This window comes from Mauremys mutica, chromosome 8, assembly GCF_020497125.1.
Source record: "Mauremys mutica isolate MM-2020 ecotype Southern chromosome 8, ASM2049712v1, whole genome shotgun sequence".
NCBI lineage: Eukaryota > Metazoa > Chordata > Testudines > Geoemydidae > Mauremys > Mauremys mutica.
Genome location: NC_059079.1, coordinates 46191256 through 46214284, shown reverse-complemented (window position 1 = coordinate 46214284; position 23029 = coordinate 46191256). Strand labels below are relative to the sequence as shown.

The following is a 23029-nucleotide window of genomic DNA, read 5'->3' as shown; positions in this document are numbered from 1 at the left end:
GGAGACAGCATAACACACTGACACAAGAAGGAGCTTCAGGTGGTAAGTAAACAACCTGACACACTGTTAATAAGGGGTTTTTTGTTGACAAAATCCCTGTTATACTGTAAGTAGCTTGTAAATTTGTTATGAATCAGTCGGTGAAATATATTGCATGCTCATGGCTTTTGGGACAAAGGTGAGTTGTTACAATTTCAAGTCAAAATTGAGTTTTAAATAGTAAAGCAGCATTGGAATTAGTCATCCCCTAGTAAACATGCCACTCTGTCTGTTGGTGTCTAAAATGATATTTTCAGGGAGAGCATCTGATATCAATTCTTTCTATTTGTTGCCAATACATAATCCAATGTGAAATTTAATACCTTCATGTAATGAGTGATATGAAAAACACAGTAGCACTCATTGTGCACTCACTGCTGTTAAAGTTTCCTGTGGCTGGTACCTACAACCAAACCTACCTTCTGTCTGTCCTGGCAAACCAAAAAATTAAACCAAAGATCTTCTCATATTTTGGTACAATATTTTGCTATGTCCAGACTTTGATTGCAGTCCAGATCTATTTTTGTTCCCACATCTTATCTCGCAGAATGTACTTCTGCTTGTCTCACTTTTGAGTGCAATCAGTTCCTTCTGTACCTGAGTAGTGTTCTCCTCTCCCCCATTCCCACCCACTTGGATTCTCTTTCTTTCACTGCTTGATGGACTACCAATTCTAGTTTTTACTAAATGCTCCCATATGACATCAGCCTGATTTTTGTCCTTATTTACATCAGTGTAACTAAAATAACTTCAATAGTTACTCCTAATTTACCTTGTCTAAATTAGAACAGAATTGGGACCTATCAATGGCCTCCAGCCATGCTACCTTGTGCTGCACTCCTATGAGAGCTCATAAAGAAGGAATAGGTCAGTCCTTAGCAGTTCCTTGGAAGCCTTCAATCCACATGCTGCAGGAAGTAGTGTTGATGATTTGGTGGTCTTACTGCTGAATCAGTACTAAAATGCCCCCCACCCCAATGTTGTTGTAGTGATCAGTGGGGTGCTCAATGTGTCAGCTTTTTTATAAGCTTAACACTAAAGTCCTGAGTGTCTGTGGCTTTCCAAGTCTGCATAATTTTTCTAGCCAAACCAGATGTCCTGGCCCAATCCCAGTTTGGGTAAATACATTCCATCCACCAAAAACTGAAACTTCAATTGGATATAATACCGATTTCTACATCCTTTACTAAACTACTAGCTGAAATCAGGCATAACAGCAGCAGATGCTCCTCAAGATTTCATTTCTAAAGGCCCAAATGGGATGCCATATATGCTGACTTGGGAAACTGGGAAACATTCATCATCCTTTTCTTTAAAAAAATTGAAATTAATAGTCTCCCTTCTGAGACTTTTCCCCCTGACACCTCTTTCACCATTCAGCAAATACCCAGACCCTCCTGATAGAGTTTGGATAGTTTCCATAGTAGATGCCTACTCTTCTGCTCACCGGTGTGCACTTGCTTAGATTTAAAAAAAAATGGGACCCCTTAGATACTTACAATGCCATTCAAAGTCTCCTGCTCATACCTCAGAAAGCAAAGTGACTAAAGGCTGAATATCTGCTTACAGTCACAGTCCATGCTAGAAGGAGGTCTCAAGGAGGGAAAGCCTCTAGGATGAATTCTTGCTGACTCAGCTAAGAATTCTTGCTGGGGGGGTGGGGATCTCTGGAATGCACACAGAATTGCCACTCTGGAGAGGGTGCAGCATGCGCTCTGACCGGTGGGACACTACATCAACCATCCTCCTTTGAGATGGTTGGAACCACCACCCCTGCTGGCTGTAGTCAAACTGCAGTTCTGATCTACATTATGGAACGTATCATAATTTCAGTTCTTAAAGCAGAATACTTTATTGATTTTAAATGAGCAGTTCTGCTTAGAAACTGATGTTTTGAAATAGCCCTGGGTAGAAGCACGGAGAAGATTCTTTGTATTGTCTCCCTCCCCCACTCATGGACACCTGCACAGGTCCAACCACTATATATATTTTATATGCCCATATATATATTAGGGCTCTCAAGCGATTAAAAAAATTAATCGTGATTAAACAATAATAGAATACCATTTATGTAAACATTTTGGGATGTTTTCTACCTTTTCAAATATATTGATTTCAGTTACAAAACAGAATACAAAGTGTACAGTGCTCATTTTATATTTTTGATTACAAGTATTTTCACTGTGAAAAAACAAAAATAGTATTTTTCAATTCACTTAATACCAGTATTGTAGTGCAGTCTCTTTATTGTGAAAGTGCAACTTAAATATGTAGAATTATATTTAAAAAACTGCATTCAAAAATAAAACAAGGTAAAATTTTAGAACCTGCAAGTCCACTCAGTCCTACTTTTGTTCAGCCAATCGCTCACACAAACAAGTTTGTTTACATTTGCAGGAGATAATGCTGCCCGCCTCTTGTTTACAATGTTACCTGAAAGTGAGAACAGGCACTCTCATGGTGCTGTTGTAGCCGGGGTCACAAGATGTTTACATGTCATATGCAATACAGCAGTGGTTCTCAAACTTTTGTACTGGTGACCCCTTTCACATAGCAAGCCTCTGAGTGCAATCCCTCCACGTACATTAAAACCACCTTTTTAATATATATTTAACACCATTATAAATGCTGGAGGCAAAACAGGGCTGGGGTGGAAGCTGACAGCTCGTGACCCCTCCATGTAATAATCTTGTGAGGGGGTCCCGACCCCCAGTTTGAGAACTCCTGCACTAAAGATTCCTATGTCCCTTCATGCTTCAGTTACCATTCCAGGGGACATGCATCCATGCTGATGATGAGTTCTGCTTGATAACAATCAACGTAGTGCGGACTGACACACGCTCATTTTCATTACCTGAGTCAGATGCCACCAGCAGAAGGTTGATTTTCTTTTTTTGGTGGTTTGGGTACTGTCATTTCCGCATCAGAGTGTTGCTTTTTTAAGACTTCTGAAAGCATGCTCCACACCTCATCCTCTCAGATTTTGGAAGGCACTTCAGATTCTTAAACCTTAGGTCAAGTGGTATAGCTATCTTTAGAAATCTCACATTGGTACCTTCTTTGCGTTTTGTCAAATCTGTGGTGAAAGTGTTCTTAAAACGAACAACATGTGCTGGGTTATCATCTGAGACTGTTCTAACATGAAATATATGGCAGAATGTAGGTAAAACACTGCAGGAGACATACAATTCTTCCCCAAGGAGTTCAGTCACAAATTTAATTAATGCATTGTTTTTTTTAGTGAGTGTCATCAGCATGGAAGCATGTTCTCTGGAATGGTAGCCAAAGCATGAAGGGGCATATGAATGTTAGCATATCTGGCACGTAAATACCTTGCAATGACAGCTATAAAAGTGCCATGCAAATACCTGTTCTCACTTTCTGCTGACATTGTAAATAAGAAGAGGGCAGCATTGTCTCCTGTAAATGTAAACAAACTTGTTTGTCTGAGCGATTGGCTGAACAAAAAGTAGGCCTGAGTGGACTTGTGGGCGCTAAAGTTTTACATTTTTTGTTTGTTTTTGAGTGCAGTTATGTAAAAAAAAAAAATCTACATTTGTAAATTGCACTTTCAAGACAGAAATTGCACTACAGTCTTGTATGAGGTGAATTGAAAAGTACTATTTCTTTTGTTTATCATTTTTACAGTGTAAATACTTGTAATAAAAATAATATACTTTTTTTTCAGTTAAAACACAGAATACAATATATATATATGAAAATGTAGAAAAGTCTCCAAAATCTTTAATACATTTCAATTGATATACTATTGTTTAACAGCGTGATTAAAACTGCAATTAATCATGATTAATTTTTTTAACCACAATTAATTTTTTTGTTAATCGTGTGACTTGACTGTGATTAATCAACAGACCTAATATATATATTGCAGTTCACGAGAGTCAATACACTGTTGTTTAGCATGTTCACTGAAATATGAGCGCCATTTTTGTATCACTTGAAGGTTTGCTAAGTAGTTCTGCAGTGCTTGATTGAGGATGCTGATTGAGAAGTAGTGTCTTGATCTCACTTTTTCCTTTGGTGGTGGTTGAACACACTGAATGCAAACAGTTTGTCGGACAGGAGCCATGGAGGCTGATAAACGTTAGTTACATAGCTGAGATCAGTGTGATTGGTTACATCCATTGCTGGACAAAAAGACTTGATAAATGTTATGTCAAAAGTTATTGAAATCTAGTGCTGTCACTTCACTCATTCTGACTGCTGACTCTCTCATGCCCTCTTATCAGACACAGAGCACAACTTCCGTTTAGAATGGGATACAGGGAAACTATTCCACCAAATAGTAATCACTATACATCTTAAGAACAGAAGCTAGGAGTTTCAGAGACTCTCACGAGCCCAGCTCCCATAGAGTCAAACTCCCATCATTCAGAGTTAATCAGAAATGGCAGTACAAAGATCCCACTTGTCTAACACCTATGGATCTGCCATTGTATGTGACTGTAGGAGAAACCATTTAGCTGGCCTTGAAGATAGGGATATATATTGCAGTAGTAGTATAGCAAGAAGTTCAGTGACAGATGAAATAGAGGGTGCAAGAAGCTAATTTTGGTATTGGTTTTCTATCTAGAAACCAAACCCACTACCCGATACAGAAGAACCACCACCTGATAAAGGTCCAACGTGACTTTTAAGTGTGAGCATATAGGCCAAATCTTATTTCAGGTTTAAAAAAAACAAGTACAATTTTTTTACCCTCTGATTCCATTAGTTTTCCTCTTCATTCAGTGGCCCAAATTTTGGGGGTGTTTATATATTCCAAATGTATCTGAATTGTATGTATTCAAGAGAAGTAATACGGTTAGATGAATTGAGGGAGGGAGGTATTCAAATTTCTGAATTCCTATTCAAATCTATATTGCCTAGTTTCATTGCCTGACTCAAAATGTATCTGAAATTCAGCTTGGTGCTATTGATTTCTTAACTAGCAGGTGGCTGGCTACCTATACTAGAACATCAACAAAGCCTTGATTGTCACCTGAAGAGATCATGCATAACAGAAAGCGCCTATTCAGCTCCCAGCTTGAATCAAAAAGAAACTCCTCTATCAAACTGTCTTAGTTAATTCAATATTTCTCTTAATTTCAAGACAGTGGACAATTGTTTATTGTTAATCTCCTATTGACTCTATAAAGTAAAGAGATGCTGTAAACTACAGCTTCCAGAGCCGTTGTTTAGGTTTTCTATTTGTACTTCAGTGTTAGGGTAGACATAGATGACTGCCACAATATATATTAGTTAGAATGTACTTTTTGATTTATATACTGTAAATCTGTATAAGCCTGAGCCACAGCCCACTGAAGTAGTTACAATTGACTTCATTTGCCTCTGGATCCAGCTATGTCAAAAGCAGAAACAAAGAATTCCCCATAGGGGGCATTAACAAAGATTTTTGACTAGTGTTTAGATCTTAGAAATAACCACATGGAAACCTCTAAAGAGAGTAAGAAAGGAAATATTATGCACCACCAAATTAATAACTGAAATTACATGACATCGGCCTACAATTATGTAAGTTTCTATGGAAACCATGTTTGGTAGGTACCCTATCTGATTTGCTTTCCATACTTTCTGCTTCCTGACTTTACTGCACAGCAGAATACACGTTTCCTGCATTACTCTTTAAACACAAGAACTAACCTAGTTTCTGTACTAAATTTACAAGCTGCTACATTGTATAGCTATTGAAGTCATTGAGACTACTGATGTGAGCAAGTTCACATCAAAATTAATAAGTGTTGCACAATCTAGCCCTAAGTTTCTAATACACTAATTATGTGCATGTTCCAGCAATTCCTATTAAGACAAAACTCCCATTGAAATCACTGGGAGTTTTGCCTGCATATAGTCCAGATTGTAAACTCTTTGGGGCAGTGACGGACTTCCTATGTTTTTGTACAGTTTTTAGTACAAGGGGCCCACAATCTTCATTGTGTGTTTGAGTGCTAATTATAATAAAATAAATAGTAGGATCACCCAGTAGTTTTTCAAGGAGAGATCATAGAGAAGTTAATGAAAGAATGTTGCTATTATTTATTGATGAGGTCACAATACAATGGACTATATATCTGCTAGAAAAATATATACCCATTCTAGTTGTGAACTGTATTACTGTTTAGCATGATAGTTTATCTGGAAACCTCATATTAGCAGTATACATGTTTATCGGTGAGATATATTAATCTTGCTGAGGTAGATTATGCAATTTAAGTGATTATGAGGAAATGGATGTGCATATTGTGAATGGTTCCATGTTAGAACTGAAAGGGAGTTTACTGTGGAAGTGCATAGTCTGTCAGTACATTTGTTGTTTTTAATTTTTTTCTTCGTTGTACTAAAAAAATATACGTAAGTAACCTACACTCTATTTTTTCCCCGTAGGTAATACCAATAGAACTAGTCTGCAGGTTCACTGCAATATATGGTCATGGCTTTATATTTTGTCCTTTTTACTTTTTCTACAAAGCAATTTAAGCAAAGAGATGCAATTTAGGAAATTTCCACATGTTAAATCTTTCATTCACAGGGAATGTATAACTTCAAATTATGCAATGAATTTGGCAAATTGACCTGCAACATTTAATAGCAAAATGAATTGTTATCCTAAAATAAAATACATTTGATGCAATATTGTAAATTAAGACCAGATTACACATGATCTGTTTTTTAAATGTAATTCAAATCTTAAAATATATACAGCCAACAAATGTGAATCTACCACAAACTGGATAACAGCATTAAAGTGCACATTCTTTCAAGCTGTCCTTTCTTAAAGGGCTCTTCATCTAGTGCAGTGGTCCCCAACGTGGTGCCCATGGGTGCCATGGCTCCCGCCAGGGCATTTATGTGCGCCCGCCTAGTGTCCAGCAGGGGACCTGCCGGGGACAGAGAACTCAGGCTGCGGGCACGGTGTTCTCTGTTTCTGGCAGGTGCGGGGCCTGCCTAGTTCCCAGCAAGGGAGAGAAGCTGCGGCCTCACGCCTGCCAGGGACAGAGAACTCTGGGGCTGCAGGCTGCGGGCACCGGTGTTCTAGGTCCCTGGCAGGTGTGGGGGCGTGGCTTAAGCCGGAGAGAAGCCACGTCCCCGCGCCTGCCGGGGACAGGGAACTCTGAGGCTGCAGGCGCTGGTGTTCTCAGTCCCCAGCAGGTGCGGGGCCCACCTAGTGCCCAGCAGAGAAGAGAATCTGGGGCCCTGCGCCTGCTGGGGACAGAGTATTCTGGGGCTGCGGGCACCTGTGTTCTCTGTCCTCATAGCTTTTCTCCAGCTTCTCTCTTCTCTCTGGATTCATATGTTATGTAATATTAAATATGGGTGTTTTTGTATTATTTAATATACAAATACAAAATAAGCCTTGAAAAATTGTTGGCGCCCGCCACGCTCTTCTGAAAACATGAATGTGCTACTGGTCACAAAAAGGTTGGGGACCACTGATCTAGTGTCTAAATCAGTAACTTGAGTTCAAGAAACTGTGGCACTTTGCAAATTCATAATAATTAAATAGAGCATGCTAGCACTCAGAAATGCTAGCTAACTCCTGAACTCTTAGTGAGACCTGCATGAAATTACAGTTGACCAGCTGCTTATGTGATCTTGTTAAAGTCGAACCTTAAACTTACACAATTGACTGAATTTTGTTCAGATACTATTTCTTTAACAGGGTTCTCTAAGCAGTATGTGGATTCATAACCTGTACTTGATTTCTGCATTGATTAAAGGACCAATTTATTGTCACTGGTCCACTAACAATGTTTACGCTTAATGACATCTGAACAAATATAGAGATGATAAAATATCTGGGCAAATATCTGACTTCAGGTAGACAGGCTAGATCTTTATCTGGTGTAAACTGGTGAAGATCAATTGACTTTGGTGGAACTATGCTTAAGCCAGGTGAAATTTTAATTATATTAAATTTTGTGTGTCTGCCTGTGAAGGACTCCAGAATTGGCACCATATAAGACACTAAAATAGCACATTGATTACAACTAATGAACATGTAAAAATGTACCATTATCAACCTTCCAGGCGTGCTGCAAAAGCTCCTTGTTCTCCCTCAGAAGTGACAGAGGAAGCCCACATCAGAATGCCCCATATCCCAGTGGGTAGGGCACTCATTTGAGAGATGGCACATCCCCTCTACACCTCAGGTGGAGGGCAGAGTTGAACTGATGGACCTCCACATCTTAAGTGAGTTCCATAACCCCTGGGCTAAAAGAGATGATCAGGCTCCTCCTCCCTTTCCCAAAGGGGATAGGCACCTAATTCCAAGAGGGTTTGCAGCTGAGAATATCAAGCAGAGGGAGGAGTTTCCCTGCGGCCTGCACTTAGGCACCACTCTTCTTGAGGGACTGAGGTTCAGAACACACCCCTCCACTGGGCATCTCCCATTGCTTAGCTTAGACAGGGAGCTGCCTAGCATGATAGCTTTTGTGAACCCCATTCTGAGGCACCTATCTCTCCCCATTTATTGTATAGGGAGCATTGCTACTGAACTCAGGCTTTGTGAATCCTAATAGTTTTTTCTAGGCTTCTAAAAATTAGGCATGGTGAGGCTGAGCATCACCATGCCTAAGTTCCTTTGTAAATCTAGCCCTTAATGTTCAACCCAACAGTCTCTTCGGATGCAAAACTCTCAAAAGAGTAGGTTGCAGGATTGGGCCCTTAACACTGAGTGCACTATGTGACAAAATAGTAATGTCATGGATGAACTAAAGGCCCAGATCCTCAAGGCATGTAGATACTGCACTCCCATTTAAATCAACATCTAAATACCATTAAGAATCTGGGCCTAGATGATTATCCAGAGCCAAAGAGCATGTCTTATCCTATGTCTCATAATTGACCATACTTATCCAAGTTCACACCACATTTGTCTAGATCTTCAGCTGGGGTAAACCTGGGTATATCTGTCTCCAGTAGAAATATATTGATTTACTCCAGCTAAGAATCTTGCCTAAGGATTTTATTTGCCGTTGTTTGTTTTTTGTTGGACCTCTTTTAAAAGAAAAAAAAACATGTCTGGTGTACTGTATTATGCAGCTCTGTATTTGGAAGCATCCTGATTATCTGACATTAAGGGACTGGGAATCTTATTGACAATGTGAGTCAGGCCTGCGTTACTGGACCATTTCTATGGCAAAGTTTGTGCAAGCTTCTTATAGCCCTAAGCATAAAACATTGACTCTGCTGCTTTGGCAACAGACTGTCAACCTTCTTGTTATATCCTCATACCTCTTTTTATGATTACTAGTGCTGAAAAACAATGAGAAGTGTTTGATTCAGTGCTGGGGATGGGTGGTGACTCTGACTGTCCACAGAGCTTGTTAAATAAGTCACTTGTGAATATTTCATTTGCTAAATGAGCTCTATCCTTCCATGGGTAAATGATTCACAACAACCTTTGTAAGTATTATAACTTATGCTATATTCTCTCAATCTATCACAGAACATTCTGTCTGATAAGGACACTTGTTTTAGTAAAAATATCTTTTGTTTCATCGAATGCTGTTCTTAGGAAGACAATTCATGTGCCTAAAGAAACTTACTGGAGAATTTGTACTGCCTTAGAAGTAAGAAGAAATTCTCTTGAATAAAGAGAAATTCTTTGATGTACTGCCACATATAGAACAAACTACTGGTTAAGCAAATCTGAATTTATCAAGTGTGTATTTGCCAAGCACAAAGAGTTCTACTGAAATTATATTCAGGGTGATTGTTTCACAACAACATACACAAGGTACTAGGCATCTATAGAAATATGTCTCTGACCAAGAAATCTATATTAAGAGAGTAGTCTGAAAAGTAGCTCCCTACAAATGCTATTGTGGGGTTCTATGTCTATTCTTATTTACTCTTAAATCAAATATATCGAAAAGATGACTTTTCTAACTACCTGCTCTGCATGTTCAGTCTGGGATCTGATGCATAACCACAGATATTAACTGATAGTTTTGCTCATGATGAATGAGGTAGAATACAGTTCATATAAATTGTCTATAGTCAGTGGCGTGGGAACACTTTGAATAGTAGGGGTGCTGAACGCCAGCCCCCTTACCCTTGCCCGTCCCACCCCACCCCCGCCACACACAAGCTGGGACCCGGGGGCTGCTAGCAGTAGTAAAAACTCGATTGTTCCTAAAATCAGCAGATATGACAGATACACACAGGTAGCAGACTCTTTTTATATATTTAGTGTTTGATCCTAACTTTAAAGTGTAATTCTACTTTGAAAAAACAACCTTATGGTTGTCATTGTCAGGTTCGGTATTTATTGCCTCTCAAACTTTGATTTCAGATGTTTTTAGGATAGATTGTGCCTTTTGGACACAGTCAGTGGTGAGCTGCAGCCGGTTCGCACCGGTTCGTGAGACCCGGTTGTTAAATTTAGAAGCCCCTTTAGAACCGGTTGTTCCTGAAGGAACAACTAGTTCCAAAAGGGCTTTTAAATTTAACAAAAGCTCTAGCAGCTCTCTACCCTTCCCCCGGCCACAGCTCACCTTACTCCGCCTCTGCCTCCTCTTCGGAAGCTCCTCCGGCTTCTCCTCCCCCTCCCCAGCTTCCCGCGAATCAGCTGTTCGCGCGGGAAGCCTGGGAGGGCTGAGAAGGCTTCCACCAGGTGAGCTGGGGCCAGGGGCGCTAGCAGGAGGAGGGATCCAGGCGCCGTGCCGCCAGGTGAGGTCGTGGCCGGACCCTGGGGCCGGGTGGCGCGGCTCCTGCCCCCCGGGTCCAGCTGCGACCTCGCCAGGCAGCGCGGCGTGGCTCCTGCCCGGCCCCCAGTCCGGATCCAGCGGGGCGGCGCGGCTCCTGCCCGGAGGCTGGGTCCGGGTCTGGCGGCCGGGTCCGGCGCGGCTCCGGCCCGGCGGCCGGGTCCGGGTCCGGCGCGGCTCCGGCCCGGCGGCCGGGTCCGGGTCCGGCGCGGCTCGCGCCCGGATCCGGCTGGGCTGCGCAGCTCCTGCTCCATGCACCAGAGTGGGGAAGGAAGGGCCATGGCCTTACACCTTCACAGCTCCCTTTGAGGCACTATGCACCCATGGGGGACAAGGGAATGAGCAATCCCTGCACTTCCCAGAGACGCTGAATCAAATAGTGCCCGGCCTTTAGTGGGCTGTATGCAGTGTGTGGGGAAAGGAGTGGTGTGTGGCAGGGAAGCTCCTCATGCCTCCCCCCTCACACATATTGCACACATGTAAGAGGCAAGAGGTGTGCCTAGCCCCCTATATGTGAAATTAACTGCAAGCCCTGCACACCTCAGACTAGCCAGCTTCACTCTCAGAACCTACCTACTTTTACCTCACACAACAAGCTGTAACAAATGCTCTGAAGGAAAATTATATCCTCAGTGATGCTTTGGAAACACTGATTGCAACAGGTTTGCATTGATAAAACCGTTTGGAACTTAGTAAACAGTTCTTCAAAAACTCCAGCTCACTCCTCCTTACATGTGTAGATTCTGCAGAGCTAACAGGAGTAAAACACAGAAAACACTTATTTTAGAGAATACAAAAATGTATATGATTGTTATAGAGTCATATACTTCAAGGCCAGAAGGGACCATTGTGATCATGTAGTCTGACCTCTTGTTTCCCAACAGACCATAGAACTTCCCCAAAATAATTCCTAGAGTATCTTTTAGAAAAAAAACATCCAGTCTTGATTTAAAAATTCTCAGTGATGGAGAATCCATCGTGACCCTTGGTAAATTGTCTCAATAGTTAATTACTCATTGTCATAAATGTACTCTTTATTTCCAGTCTGAATTTATCTAGCTTCAATTTCCAGACATTGGATTGTGTTTCACCTTTCACTGCTAGACTGAAGAGCCCATTATTAAATATTTGTTCCCCATGTAGATACTTACAGACTGTAATCAAGTCATCCCTTAACCTTCTCTCTCAAAGTAAATAGATTGACCTCTTCAAATCTATCCTATAAGGCATGTTTTCTAATTCTTTTTCATTTTCATGGCTCTTCTCTGAACCCTCTTTACTTTATTAACTGTCGTCTTGAATTGTGGACACCAGAACTGGATGCAATATTCCAGCAGTGGTTGCTCCAGTGCCAGATATAGGTAAAATAACCTCTCTGCTCTTACTTGCGATTCTCCTGTATGCATCCCAGGATCATGTTTGCTCTTTTGGCCGCAGCATCCCACTGGGAGCTCATGTTATGCTGATTATACACCATGACCTCAAAGTCTTTTTCAGGGTCACTGCTTCCCAATATAGATTCCCCCCATACTGTAAGTATGATCTACGTTCTTGGTTCCTAGATGTACATATTTACATTTAGTTGTATTAAAAGACATTGTTTGCTCATTCCCAGTTTATCAAGTGATCCAGATCACTCTGAATCAGTGACTTATCTCTTCATTATTTATCACTCCCCCAATTTTTGTGTCTTATGCAAACTTTATCAATGATGATTTTATGTTTTATTTCAGATTGTTGATAAAAATGTTAAATAGCATATGACCAAGAACCTATCCCTGTGGGACCACACTGGAGAAATGCCCACTCAATGAAAATCCCCAATTTACACCTACATTTTGAGACCTATCAGTTAGCCAGCTTTGAATCCATATAATGTTTAATTTTAATTGTATATCCTTCCAGTTTTTAAATAAAATGTCTTGTGGTACCAGTCAAATGACTTAAAGAAGTCTAAGTGTATATGTCAATACTATTACCTCTATCAACCAAATTTGTAACTTCATAAAAAAAATCAAGTTAGTTTGACAAGATCTATTTTCCAGAAACTCATGCTGATTTGCATTAATTAGATTCTTTTCCTTTAATACTTTTTGTTAGTTGAATCCTGTATCAGCTGTTCTATTATTTTGCCTGGGACTGATTTCAGATTGACAGGCCTATAAGTACCCAGGACAATCTGTTTACCTTCTTTTAAGAAATTGGCACAATAGTTGCTTTCTTCTAGTCATCTGGAAATTCTTCAGTGCTTATTGAAAATCAATGTTAGTGGTTTGATGAGCTCCTCAACATGCATCCAAGAGTTTTGAAAGAGCTGGCTATTTGGACCTTTTGATTTTAAAAAGGTCTAATTTCAGCCTTCACTTCCCCTCCAAACAAGATTAGTTTTTTAAACACTATGCTCTTCTTCCTTGATGGTGGGTGTTCAAAGGAACACATCTGTTAAGAACAAAGGGGTTATTTACACAGTCACTTCTTTGAATTGATCTGTACTTTGGTTGAAATTCACTTGCGTAAGGGACAAGCGTAAGGCTCACTGAAAATCCTAAATGGGAGTTAGGCTGGATTCTGCCTTTCCAGTGAATCAGCCTGATGAGCTGAGCCAGCATGAATGGAAACAATCAGCACCCAGTATAGGTCTGAAGGAAGTTATATCCCTTTGGGAGCAAGGTGTGAGATGGGAAGGAATTGTACTTTTCTGAGCTCCAATTATGTCTGAAGGCTCCCCCTTGAATGGTGCAGTCCTGAGAAGGAGTCACTACATGCCTCCCTTAATTCAGGGCTTTAAGCAAAGGTCTAGACCAGGGGTAGGCAACCTATGGCACATGTGCCGAAGGCGGCATGCGAGCTGATTTTCAGTGGCACTCACACTGCCTGGGTCCTGGCCACCAGTCTGGGGGGCTCTGCATTTTAATTTAATTTTAAATGAAGCTTCTTAAACATTTTAAAAACCTTTATTTACTTTACATACAATAGTTTAGTTATATATTATAGACTTATAGAAAGAGACCTTCTAAAAACGTTAAAATGTATTACTGGTGCGCGGAACCTTAAATTAGAGTGAATAAATGAAGATGCGGCACAGCACTTCTGAAAGGTTGCAGACCCCTGGTCTAGACATATGTTGGAAAAGTAATAGAGCAAAACACACAATGTCAAGTAAGTAATTGGAATGTGTTGGGCACAATTTCTTGTGTCATTAGGTGGAGGAAGAAACCAAGATGTAGTAATATTTGACTTGATTCTGACTAACAGAGAGGAATTGTTTATGAATCTGAAGGTGGAAGTCAACTTGGGTGAAATAAGAGATTTAATTTTTCTAAGGAAAGGAAAGAATGAGAGCAGCAGAATAAAGACAATGGGCTTAAAAAAAAAGTCAGACTTCAGCAAACTCAGAAATAGGTAGGTAGTGCCCTATGGGGGAAAAACATCTAACAGTAAAAAAAAAAGTTCAGGAGAGCTGGTAGTTTCTCAGACAATATTAAAAGGCACAAAAGCAAACTGATGTGCTGATGTGAAGAAAAGATGGGAAGAAAAGGCGAAAATGATTGCATAAGGAGCTCTTTAATGACCTGACAATCAAAAAGGAACACTATAAAAGGTTAAAATATGGTCAAATTAATGAGAATGAGTACAAAAGAATAGCTCGGCATGCAGGGATAAAATCAGAAGGCTAAGGTACAAAAAAGGCAGTAAGGAGAGGTTCTATAAACGTATCAGGAACAAAGAAACATGAAGAAAAGTATAGGTTCACTACACCTCTACCCCGCTATAACGCGACCCGATATAACACGGGTTCGCATATAGTGCAGTAGCAGCGGGGCTCCGGCGGTGCTTTAAAGGATCCAGGGCTCTGGCTGCTGCGGGGAGCCTCGGGCCCTTTAAATCACCGCCGGTCCCCTGCCACCGCTACCCCAGGGCTGCGGCAGCGGGGCTCTGCTGGTGATTTAAAGGGCCTGGGGCTCCCCATGGCCAGAGCCTCGGGCTATTTAAATCACCGCAGCAGCCCTGCCACCGCTACCCTGATATAACGGCGTTTCACCTATAACGCGGTAGGGATGTTTGGCTCCCCACGACCGCGTTATATAGGGGTAGAGATGTACTTAAAGGGGAAGGAGAGCTAATACCAGATACCAAAAAGGCTCAGGTGCTTGATGCTTATATTGCTTCCGTCTTATTAAAAAGATCAATTATGACCAGCTGCTTAACTCAAATATTAACAAGGTGGAAGAAACAAAAGAAAAAATAGGGCAATAACAGATTAAAGAATATTTAGATGTCTAGTAATCAGGGCCTGATGAAATTCACCCTAGGCTTAAGGAACTAATTGAAATCTAAGAATCTTGAAACCATTTGAGTTATCTTTGAGAACTTATGGAAGATGAGTAAGATCCTAGAGGGCTAAGAAGAGCAAACATTCTGAGAAACAAAGGACTCAGGGAATTAGATCAGTCAATCTAACTTAAAACTGTTCCAGTATCCTTCCAGGTATTGATTAAAAATCAGTGTGTAAACACCTAGAGGATAATAGGGTTATAATAGTCAACATGGGGTGGGTGGGAGGAGATGAGGAATATATTTATAACATTTGCAGATGATGCCACATAGGGTGAAGTTGCAAGCACTTTGGAAGACAGGATTAGAATTCAAAATGACCTTGATAAATTGGAGAAATGGTCTGAAATCAGCAACATGAAGCTCAATAAAGACAAGTGCAAAGCACTATAGTTTGGAGGGAAAATCAAATGCACAACAAAATGGGGAATAAAGGGTTAGACAGTAGTACTGGGACCACAAATGGCATATGAACCAGAAGTATGATGCGGTTTTGAAAAAGGCTGATGTCAGTCTGGGGTGTGTTAACAGGAGTGCCATATGCAAGATGCAGGAGGTAATTGTTCTTCTCTACTCAGCACTGGTGAGGCCTTGCCTGGAGTACTACGTCCAGGTGTTGGTGCCACATTCAAAGAAAAACATGGAGAAATGAGAGTTTAGCAGAGAGCAACAATAAATGATAAGTGTTTGGAAAACATAAGCTATGAGGAAGCTAAAAAAACTGGGCATGTTTAGTCTTGAGGAAAGAAGATGGGGTGGGACCTGACAAGTCCTCAAATATATTAAGAGCTTTTATAAAGAAGATGGTGACCAGTTGTTCTACATGTCTCCTAAAGGTAGGCCAAAGAATAATTGGTTTAATCTGCAGGAAAGGAGATTTATTTTAGATATTGAGGGGGGGGGGAACCTTTCTAACTGTAAGGCTACTTAAGTACTGGAATAGATTACCAAAACAGATTGTGGAATCCCAGTCATTAGGTTTTTAAGAACAGGTTAGACAAATATCTGCCAGGGATGATCTAGGTTTACATAGTCTTGCCTCACTGCAGGGGGCCGAACTTGGAAGACCTCTTGAGGTCCCTTCCAGCCCGACACATGGGTGCTGGGGGCAGGGGTGGGGGGGGCAGGGACTGCCACACACCCTGGCTTGAAGTGGCTTCCATCATATATAGGGCTTACAGTTTGATTCAATGGCTCTCAGCACCCCACCATGAAAATTTTCCATCCCCTCGGCCCTTCATTCCTATGATTCTATGAATGTAACCCATAAATGTATTGAGCATAAAATATGGTTTCAACCTCACATTTTTCACAACCAGTAAATTAATATATCAATACTTATAAATCAGTTTATAAGCAAAAGTTTGACTTCCCAGAAATTGTATTGGTTATCAGGGTATCAACTGAAGCTATTTTGTTATTTCATCTTCAGAGTAAAGTAGGAAAAAACCTCAAACCATATTTACCATAATTACTATATCTTGTTCGGATTTATTTATCCTCATGCATCTTCTAAATAAGCATGGCGTCTAATACACTGCATTGTAAAGACAAGTGGACCGGCTTTCAGAAGTGCTGAACATCCACAATTCGCACTGAAGAAAATGGGAACTACAAGTGTTTAGTACCTATGAATCTGCAGGTACGAAGGGCTGTATTGTAATTAACCCTGTAACTCGTTTAAGGGGGAGCTATTTGGTTCATTCTTCCTGTTCCATCCAAGGGAGTGGTGGGGAGTAATCTGTGCCTGCAGAAGGGTTCTGTGTTGGCTCTGGTATATGGCCCAGTACATTTCGGGACAGAGCCGCTTTTGCCACTGCCAGTTTCTGTGTGGGATGTGAAATGGCAGCCTGGTGGCAGCTTCTCTTTTCTGCTTTTGCACACTCTCCAACAAAGGGTTTGGCTCACAATGGGGCATTTTTCTCTCCTCTGTTGCTTTGCAGCTGGGCCTGTGTTTGAGCCATAAATAAGGGCAGCTACTAAAAGGCAATGGCTCTAATTCACCAAGGATATAACGTAACTGAAGACCTTACTCCGGAGATGAGTTTGGCATGCTGTCCATGGTGTGTTTGAATATTTCAGCAGTCATTACAATGCTGCTCTACACTGTAAATTCATATATGAATGGCTACCCTAAAATAAATACTTCTAAATACTGTATGTTCAAATAAATAATATAAGCAATTTCCTGGTCAACACAAGACTCATCTTAGGCAAATGATGTCAACAAATACAAGTCACTGCCAAAGTGCTTCATTTAGCAATTGTTATTGGGTGTTTTTCATTTTTATTTACCTTCTTTTTCTGTCTAGCAGGGTCAACACTAGGTCAGCATATAATGAGTCTATATCTGCAACTGTTGAAACCAGACACAATTACTGTAGGTCAGCTTGCCATTTTCTACGTTTTACTGTCGCTACCAAAATACCTGGACCCGAACACAATGTTCCATTTCAAATGGAGCTCATATATTTGTTCAACCAGGGACACTGCAAGTTCTCGGGAAACTGCTTTATCTCCAGAAAGAGCTTGCTTCCCTGTGAAGTGGATGCATACTTTGTATTTTGTCTAGCGCTTGAGTGAAATGTTGGACAGTAACAAATATTGAAGCACAGCTTGCTCCAGAGTCTTTTATATTGTACTTTAACTGTGGCTGAAGATGCAATATTGGCTGTCCTGGTATTACAGTGAGAGCATTATGTATAGGCCCTACCAAATTCACGGTCCATTCTGGTCAATTTCACGGCCAGAGGGTTTTTAAATTGGTCAATTTCATTATTTCAGATGTTTATATTTGAAATTTCACAGTATTGTAAGGGGGGGAGGGGGGAGGTTTGACCTAAAATGGGATGGTGGGGGTTGCAAAGTTGTTGGCGGGGGAGTGTCCCAGATTGTCACCCTCACTTCTGTGCTGCCTAGGCAGCAGCCTCTGAGCTTCCTGCAGTTAGAGGCGATTCTGGGAGGTGGAGGTGGGTAGGATCTCCCCCATGCTACTAGGAGTGCCCCAGCCCAGGGGCTGCTAGTCCAGTCCAGTGACAGGTTAAGGCAGGGGCCCCTGGCCAATCTTGGGGTTCACTTGAAAAATGGGTGCCCCAGCCCCAGAAGGAGCTATAGGGTGGAAGAACGGTGGGGGGTTCCCTTAGCTCTGGCTGGAGCAGAGGGAGGCCCCGAGACCAGTCTGCCCCAGCTGCAGCCACTGGGAGCAGAAGCCAGGAGCTCGGCGCCCAGAGCTGCAGCAGGAACTGCAGGGATTGGGGCAAGAGGGGACGGAGGCCCACAGCCAGGGGCGGCTCCAGGCCCCAGCACGCCAAGCGCGTGCTTGGGACAGCAAGCCGCGGGGGGCACTCTGCCGGCGCCGCGAGGGTGGCAGGCAGGCTGCCTCTGGTGGCTTGCCTGCGCAGGGTCCGCTGGTCCCGCGGCTTCGGAGGTCCGCTGGAGGCAGCCTGCCTGCTGTGCTTGGGGCGGCAAAATCCCTAGAGCTGCCCCTGCCCACAGCCCAGCTCCCGGACTGCCCGTGCTGCCTCTGGAGGTGGATCTGATCTCCCCACTGAGAGCAGTCATGCAGGGGAAGGACAAGTCCTATCCCTCCCCAGTGTGGCTGGACTAGTGGTTAGGACTCAGAGCCCCAGACTCCCAGCAGCTGAGGAGATCAGATTTCATGGGGGAGGGCTGATTTTTGGTAGGGCACTAATTTTGTATGGTCTGGGTCAAATGGTGCAGTCCTTACTCAGCCAAAAAATCCCACATGAGTTGAATGGGAAATTTTGGCTTGAACAAGAATTCTGGCTGGAAAAGGACTGCAGGATCTGGCCTCATGCAATTATGTGGCTGTAAGTGAAGGGAGTAAAAATAGAAATATCCCTTGAGCCACTAGAGAGCACAAATTCTTCTGATTAAAGAACAGACATTAATGGCAGAACTAAAAGAGGCCATGTGTTACTCTATCCTGACCAAAGGGTGAAAGTCATATAGCAATGGCTAGCAGAAGAATTAGGTTGGAGAAATAAAGCAGGAGAAAATCAAATCAGTGTCTCCAGAATGACAGACTGAGCTTTATCAATGCAGTGACACCACAGGCACTCTGGCGAGCGCAGTAAAAAATGATAGAACTATAGTTGCTCTGCACAAGGTCCCTATTCACTGCCCCTTCTCTACCACCTCCTAACAACCTGAGAAATAAGGGTTTGACAGGGAGCTCTGCTGTTGGAAAGGAAGCAGTATACTTAGGTAGGCCATAGGTGTGTAGTTCTACCTTACTGCAGGTGCTATTCCAACCCATGAGCTGAACTGTTATCAGTTTCTCTGCACGCCCTTTGATGGGAGTATTGAGCCATTGGAGTTGCCAAAGCATTGATACTGTGGACCCTTCCCTGACTTGTCTCACCAGTCTAATGAGGGCTAGAATGGAGAGCATCTTAACAGAGCACAGGGACACAGAAGCCCCACTAGGTGCCACTCCCGCCACAACCTTTCCCCTTTTATAGCCCCACAGTAGGGCTCAAGTTGTTTGGGGAGCTGTTCAGGGGCCCAATGTACTTGAGTAACTTTCTCCCTGAGATCAGAAGTAGCGCTCTGTATTTTTTCTACTGATGTTTTTACACAAGTCTAATTTTCATAAGACTTAGAATAACTCTAGCCGCCTTTTCACCCAACCTCACTACACCAACACTGCCTTGGAGCCACCTGTTAATTAAAACCTCGCATGGGAACAACATTATCTCTTAACAAACAATATTCCACTAGATCTGTTTTAGTACGATGTGCTTAAATTAGAAAATGTAATACATAGTAATAAACATCTGCTACTTACCAGGTGAAGATAAGACACAGCAATGTGGATATTAAAATAAGAACTTGGTTAAACATTGCAGACTGTGTACGTTGAATGGCTCTATGGAGATCATTCTATATTAATAGAAAAAGCAGGTTGGTTATGTTTTTTTAAATAATGCATATTCTGATCCTATACCATAGTTCCATGATATTTTGATAAGATACAATGGCCCAACCGCACTTAAAATTTGCTGAGCACAGTGGGTGGTGCAAAGGAGTCACTTGTTCCTTGATTTCCATGACTGCATCTTTGACTACCCTGGCATAGTTTAGAGCATCCTGGAGTTTGTGCTAAATTTAATCAGCTGGCCCAAATAGTTCTGTATGCCAGTCAGGAGTAACTGGAGCATAGCAGCTCTTTAGACCTCTGGTGCAGAGACCACATGTGAGTGGCATAAGAGTTAGCCATGCTGGGAACTTTCCTTGTTGGATGTCAGTGATGTGCCAGTTTCCACCAACTGAGGAAACTATTGGAAAATATTTCCAAATTTGATATGAAATGGTGATACAGCAAAATGTAGAAGCATTTCCATGATTGAATAGTGAAAGTGATTAATCCCATGATAAATTTATCCAGTGCAGTTCCCTGACCAGAAAGCAACAGCCTTGCTGAAGACAGCAGACTCAGAAATGGATATTTTTTTAAAAAGTTATTCTTGCCTCACTGTTTTTGGTCATACTTACAATCATGTTCTCCAAAGCATGTTTGGCAAGCCAGCAATTTAAAAATACTGGAATAAATAGGTTTCTTAGTGCAGGCCAGAAAATCTGAGGAAGGGGAAATAAACACAAATACATCTTAACAGCTTTTCTGTCCAAGAAACTACATCCAATACAGTGTTTATGAAATTGTGTACTCCTGATGTAAAAACTGGTAACTATATTACTCCTTTCTGTATAATATATATGATAGGTAGTTTATGATGTAGAACACATTTTACCCCAAAAGTTTTCTCTGCTTTTACATCTAACTGATTTATCTTGCTCATTGCACTGTTGGCTGGGTGACTTTATTTTTTATTTATTTATTTTCAAGACAAAAAACATAGTTTGCTAAATTAGCCTCTCCGATAGAGCCTGCTCATCACTCACACAGGTCAATAGAGATGTCCATTCGCTTCAGTGTATGTTGGAGCAGACCCATAATCCCACCCGGGAATGGACACTGACACTTAATTCAGATACTTACTGTAATGATAAAGGGAACAGCGTTGATTATTTCCAGGAGGAAGGGTATTCGCAAAACTTGTTCCCAGATGTTTCCCTTTTTAAAACAACAAAAACATACCAAACTTCAGAAATAGACTTTCACTGAGTTGCACTGTAGAGACCGTTCATTCCAAACAATGGAGATATATGCAACAATCTGAAAAGACCAAGTGCCTAATCCTGTGGTCCTCACGTAGGCAAGACTCCCATTGATGTCACTGGGAGTCAAGCCTGAGAGAGGATTGCAGGATTTGGCACTAGTGTTCCTATTGGTGGGTGGGTTCCCTTTTGGGCAAACAATAGATTAGGTAAATGAGAGAACACAACATCTTTCTGTTTATTTATCTGGGAAGTTAAAATAGGGGCCAGCAGCAGAGGAAAATTCCATGAGAATTCCCTCACAGAGCTATCTCCAGATCACACTGTCAGGAGTCTGCTATCCCTATGGAATAGGCAGTGATATTTGGCCCAGTGATTCTTTCAGTATTGAAACTGCTGAACTGTGGATTAAACACTGGGCCAAAGGGAGCAAGAAAGTGTGTGAATAATTCTGTGATCTAGTGATTTGAGTTCTCACCTGGGAGGCAGGAGACCCAGGATCCAGACCTCCTGCTCCAATGACTTTTTAAAAATTTATCTACAGTGGAACAGCTTCAACAGGAGATACTAAGGGAGCTCTGAATAAGAATATCTCATACCTCTTCCCCACCCCCTGTTTTGAGTAAGCTCACCTAAAGGTGCCAAATCTAGCAGGCAAGGTCTGAACCTGTTCACCAGATTGAGCCCTGCAGCTGAGTTTGGCAGAGGAATAGCCATCTTCCCCCAGTTTGTGCCTGGCTCTAGGGCTTGGTTGTCTGGACACCTAGCATGGGGCTGTGTTGCGTATGTTCAGATGCAGAAGTAAAGGTGCCTTAGGGAACTTTTATGCCAAAAAAAAAATAGGTGCAGGGTGATTTTAAGCACCTACAAGGTTTGGGGGGTTGCTGAGCAGTATTTTGTGAATCCCAGTGGTTTCTGGGAATTAGGGACCCAAGTCCTCCTGTGAATCCAGCTCCCAGTGACTCTTCACAAAGTTCATGAAGCTCATACTAGTTAATGTAATACTGCAGCATTTACATTGTGGAATAGATCATGTCAATATTACAAGAATTTGAAATGCAGTAGGATAAATTTAAAAATATAGACATAAATGATCTGACATTTATATCAACAAATTAATTAATCCTCACTATATCATCTGACTCCGTCACTGAATGCTAAATACAAGCTTTGTTGTGCAAAAAGGAAATCCTCTATTCTCCCCCCCCCCCCCCACTCACACATACACCTTCATCTCCAGAAGCCACTGCTGCTATAGTGCCAGAATAATTTTATTTTGACAGATGAATGAGACTATAGTTGGATAGTTTTAAATGTTCTGCGTGGTAACTGTACACAGAAGTGATGGGAGGAGGAGGATTAAAGGCTGTGGTTGTATTTAACTATGGGCACAGTAAAAAAACTAAATTAAATTTGAATTTCAAATTTCTAATTCATTATAAACTCACCCACCATGTGTTCTTACTGAACAAATATCTTTGCTTATTTTACTTTCTAGGGGATTTTTCTTTATGCTTCCTAACAAAGGATGATCAGCTGCTACGGATTTCATTGTATTGATAGTGTCCATCACAAGAGAGAAAAAAGGACACAAATGTAGCAAACACAAAGGAAGTTATTTATTGGGGATTCTGGACATGCAGATCCTGCTGCTACCTGGTTCTCAATCTTGCAGATTGTTGGAACAAAGCTTGTATCCTATCATACAGGATCTGGCAGATAGTGTTAAGGAGAGCTGATACTTAGGGTACGTCCATACTACCCGCCCGGATCGGCGGGTAGCA

The 23029-nt window shown here is 41.7% G+C and overlaps 1 protein-coding gene across 4 annotated transcripts in view; it reads right to left on the bottom strand.

The window, feature by feature from the left end:
* KCNT2 (potassium sodium-activated channel subfamily T member 2) overlaps positions 1–23029 on the bottom strand; it is a 283005-nt gene that overhangs the window by 158450 nt on the left and 101526 nt on the right. For all 4 annotated transcript variants that reach the window (XM_045026023.1, XM_045026024.1, XM_045026025.1 and 1 more), the window contains 3 exons: positions 21127–21201; positions 20622–20705; positions 19915–20009 (listed from right to left, as the gene is read on the bottom strand). In XM_045026023.1, the coding sequence (XP_044881958.1) occupies positions 19915–20009; positions 20622–20705; positions 21127–21201 (254 nt within the window). The remainder of the gene's footprint in view (positions 1–19914; positions 20010–20621; positions 20706–21126; positions 21202–23029) is intronic.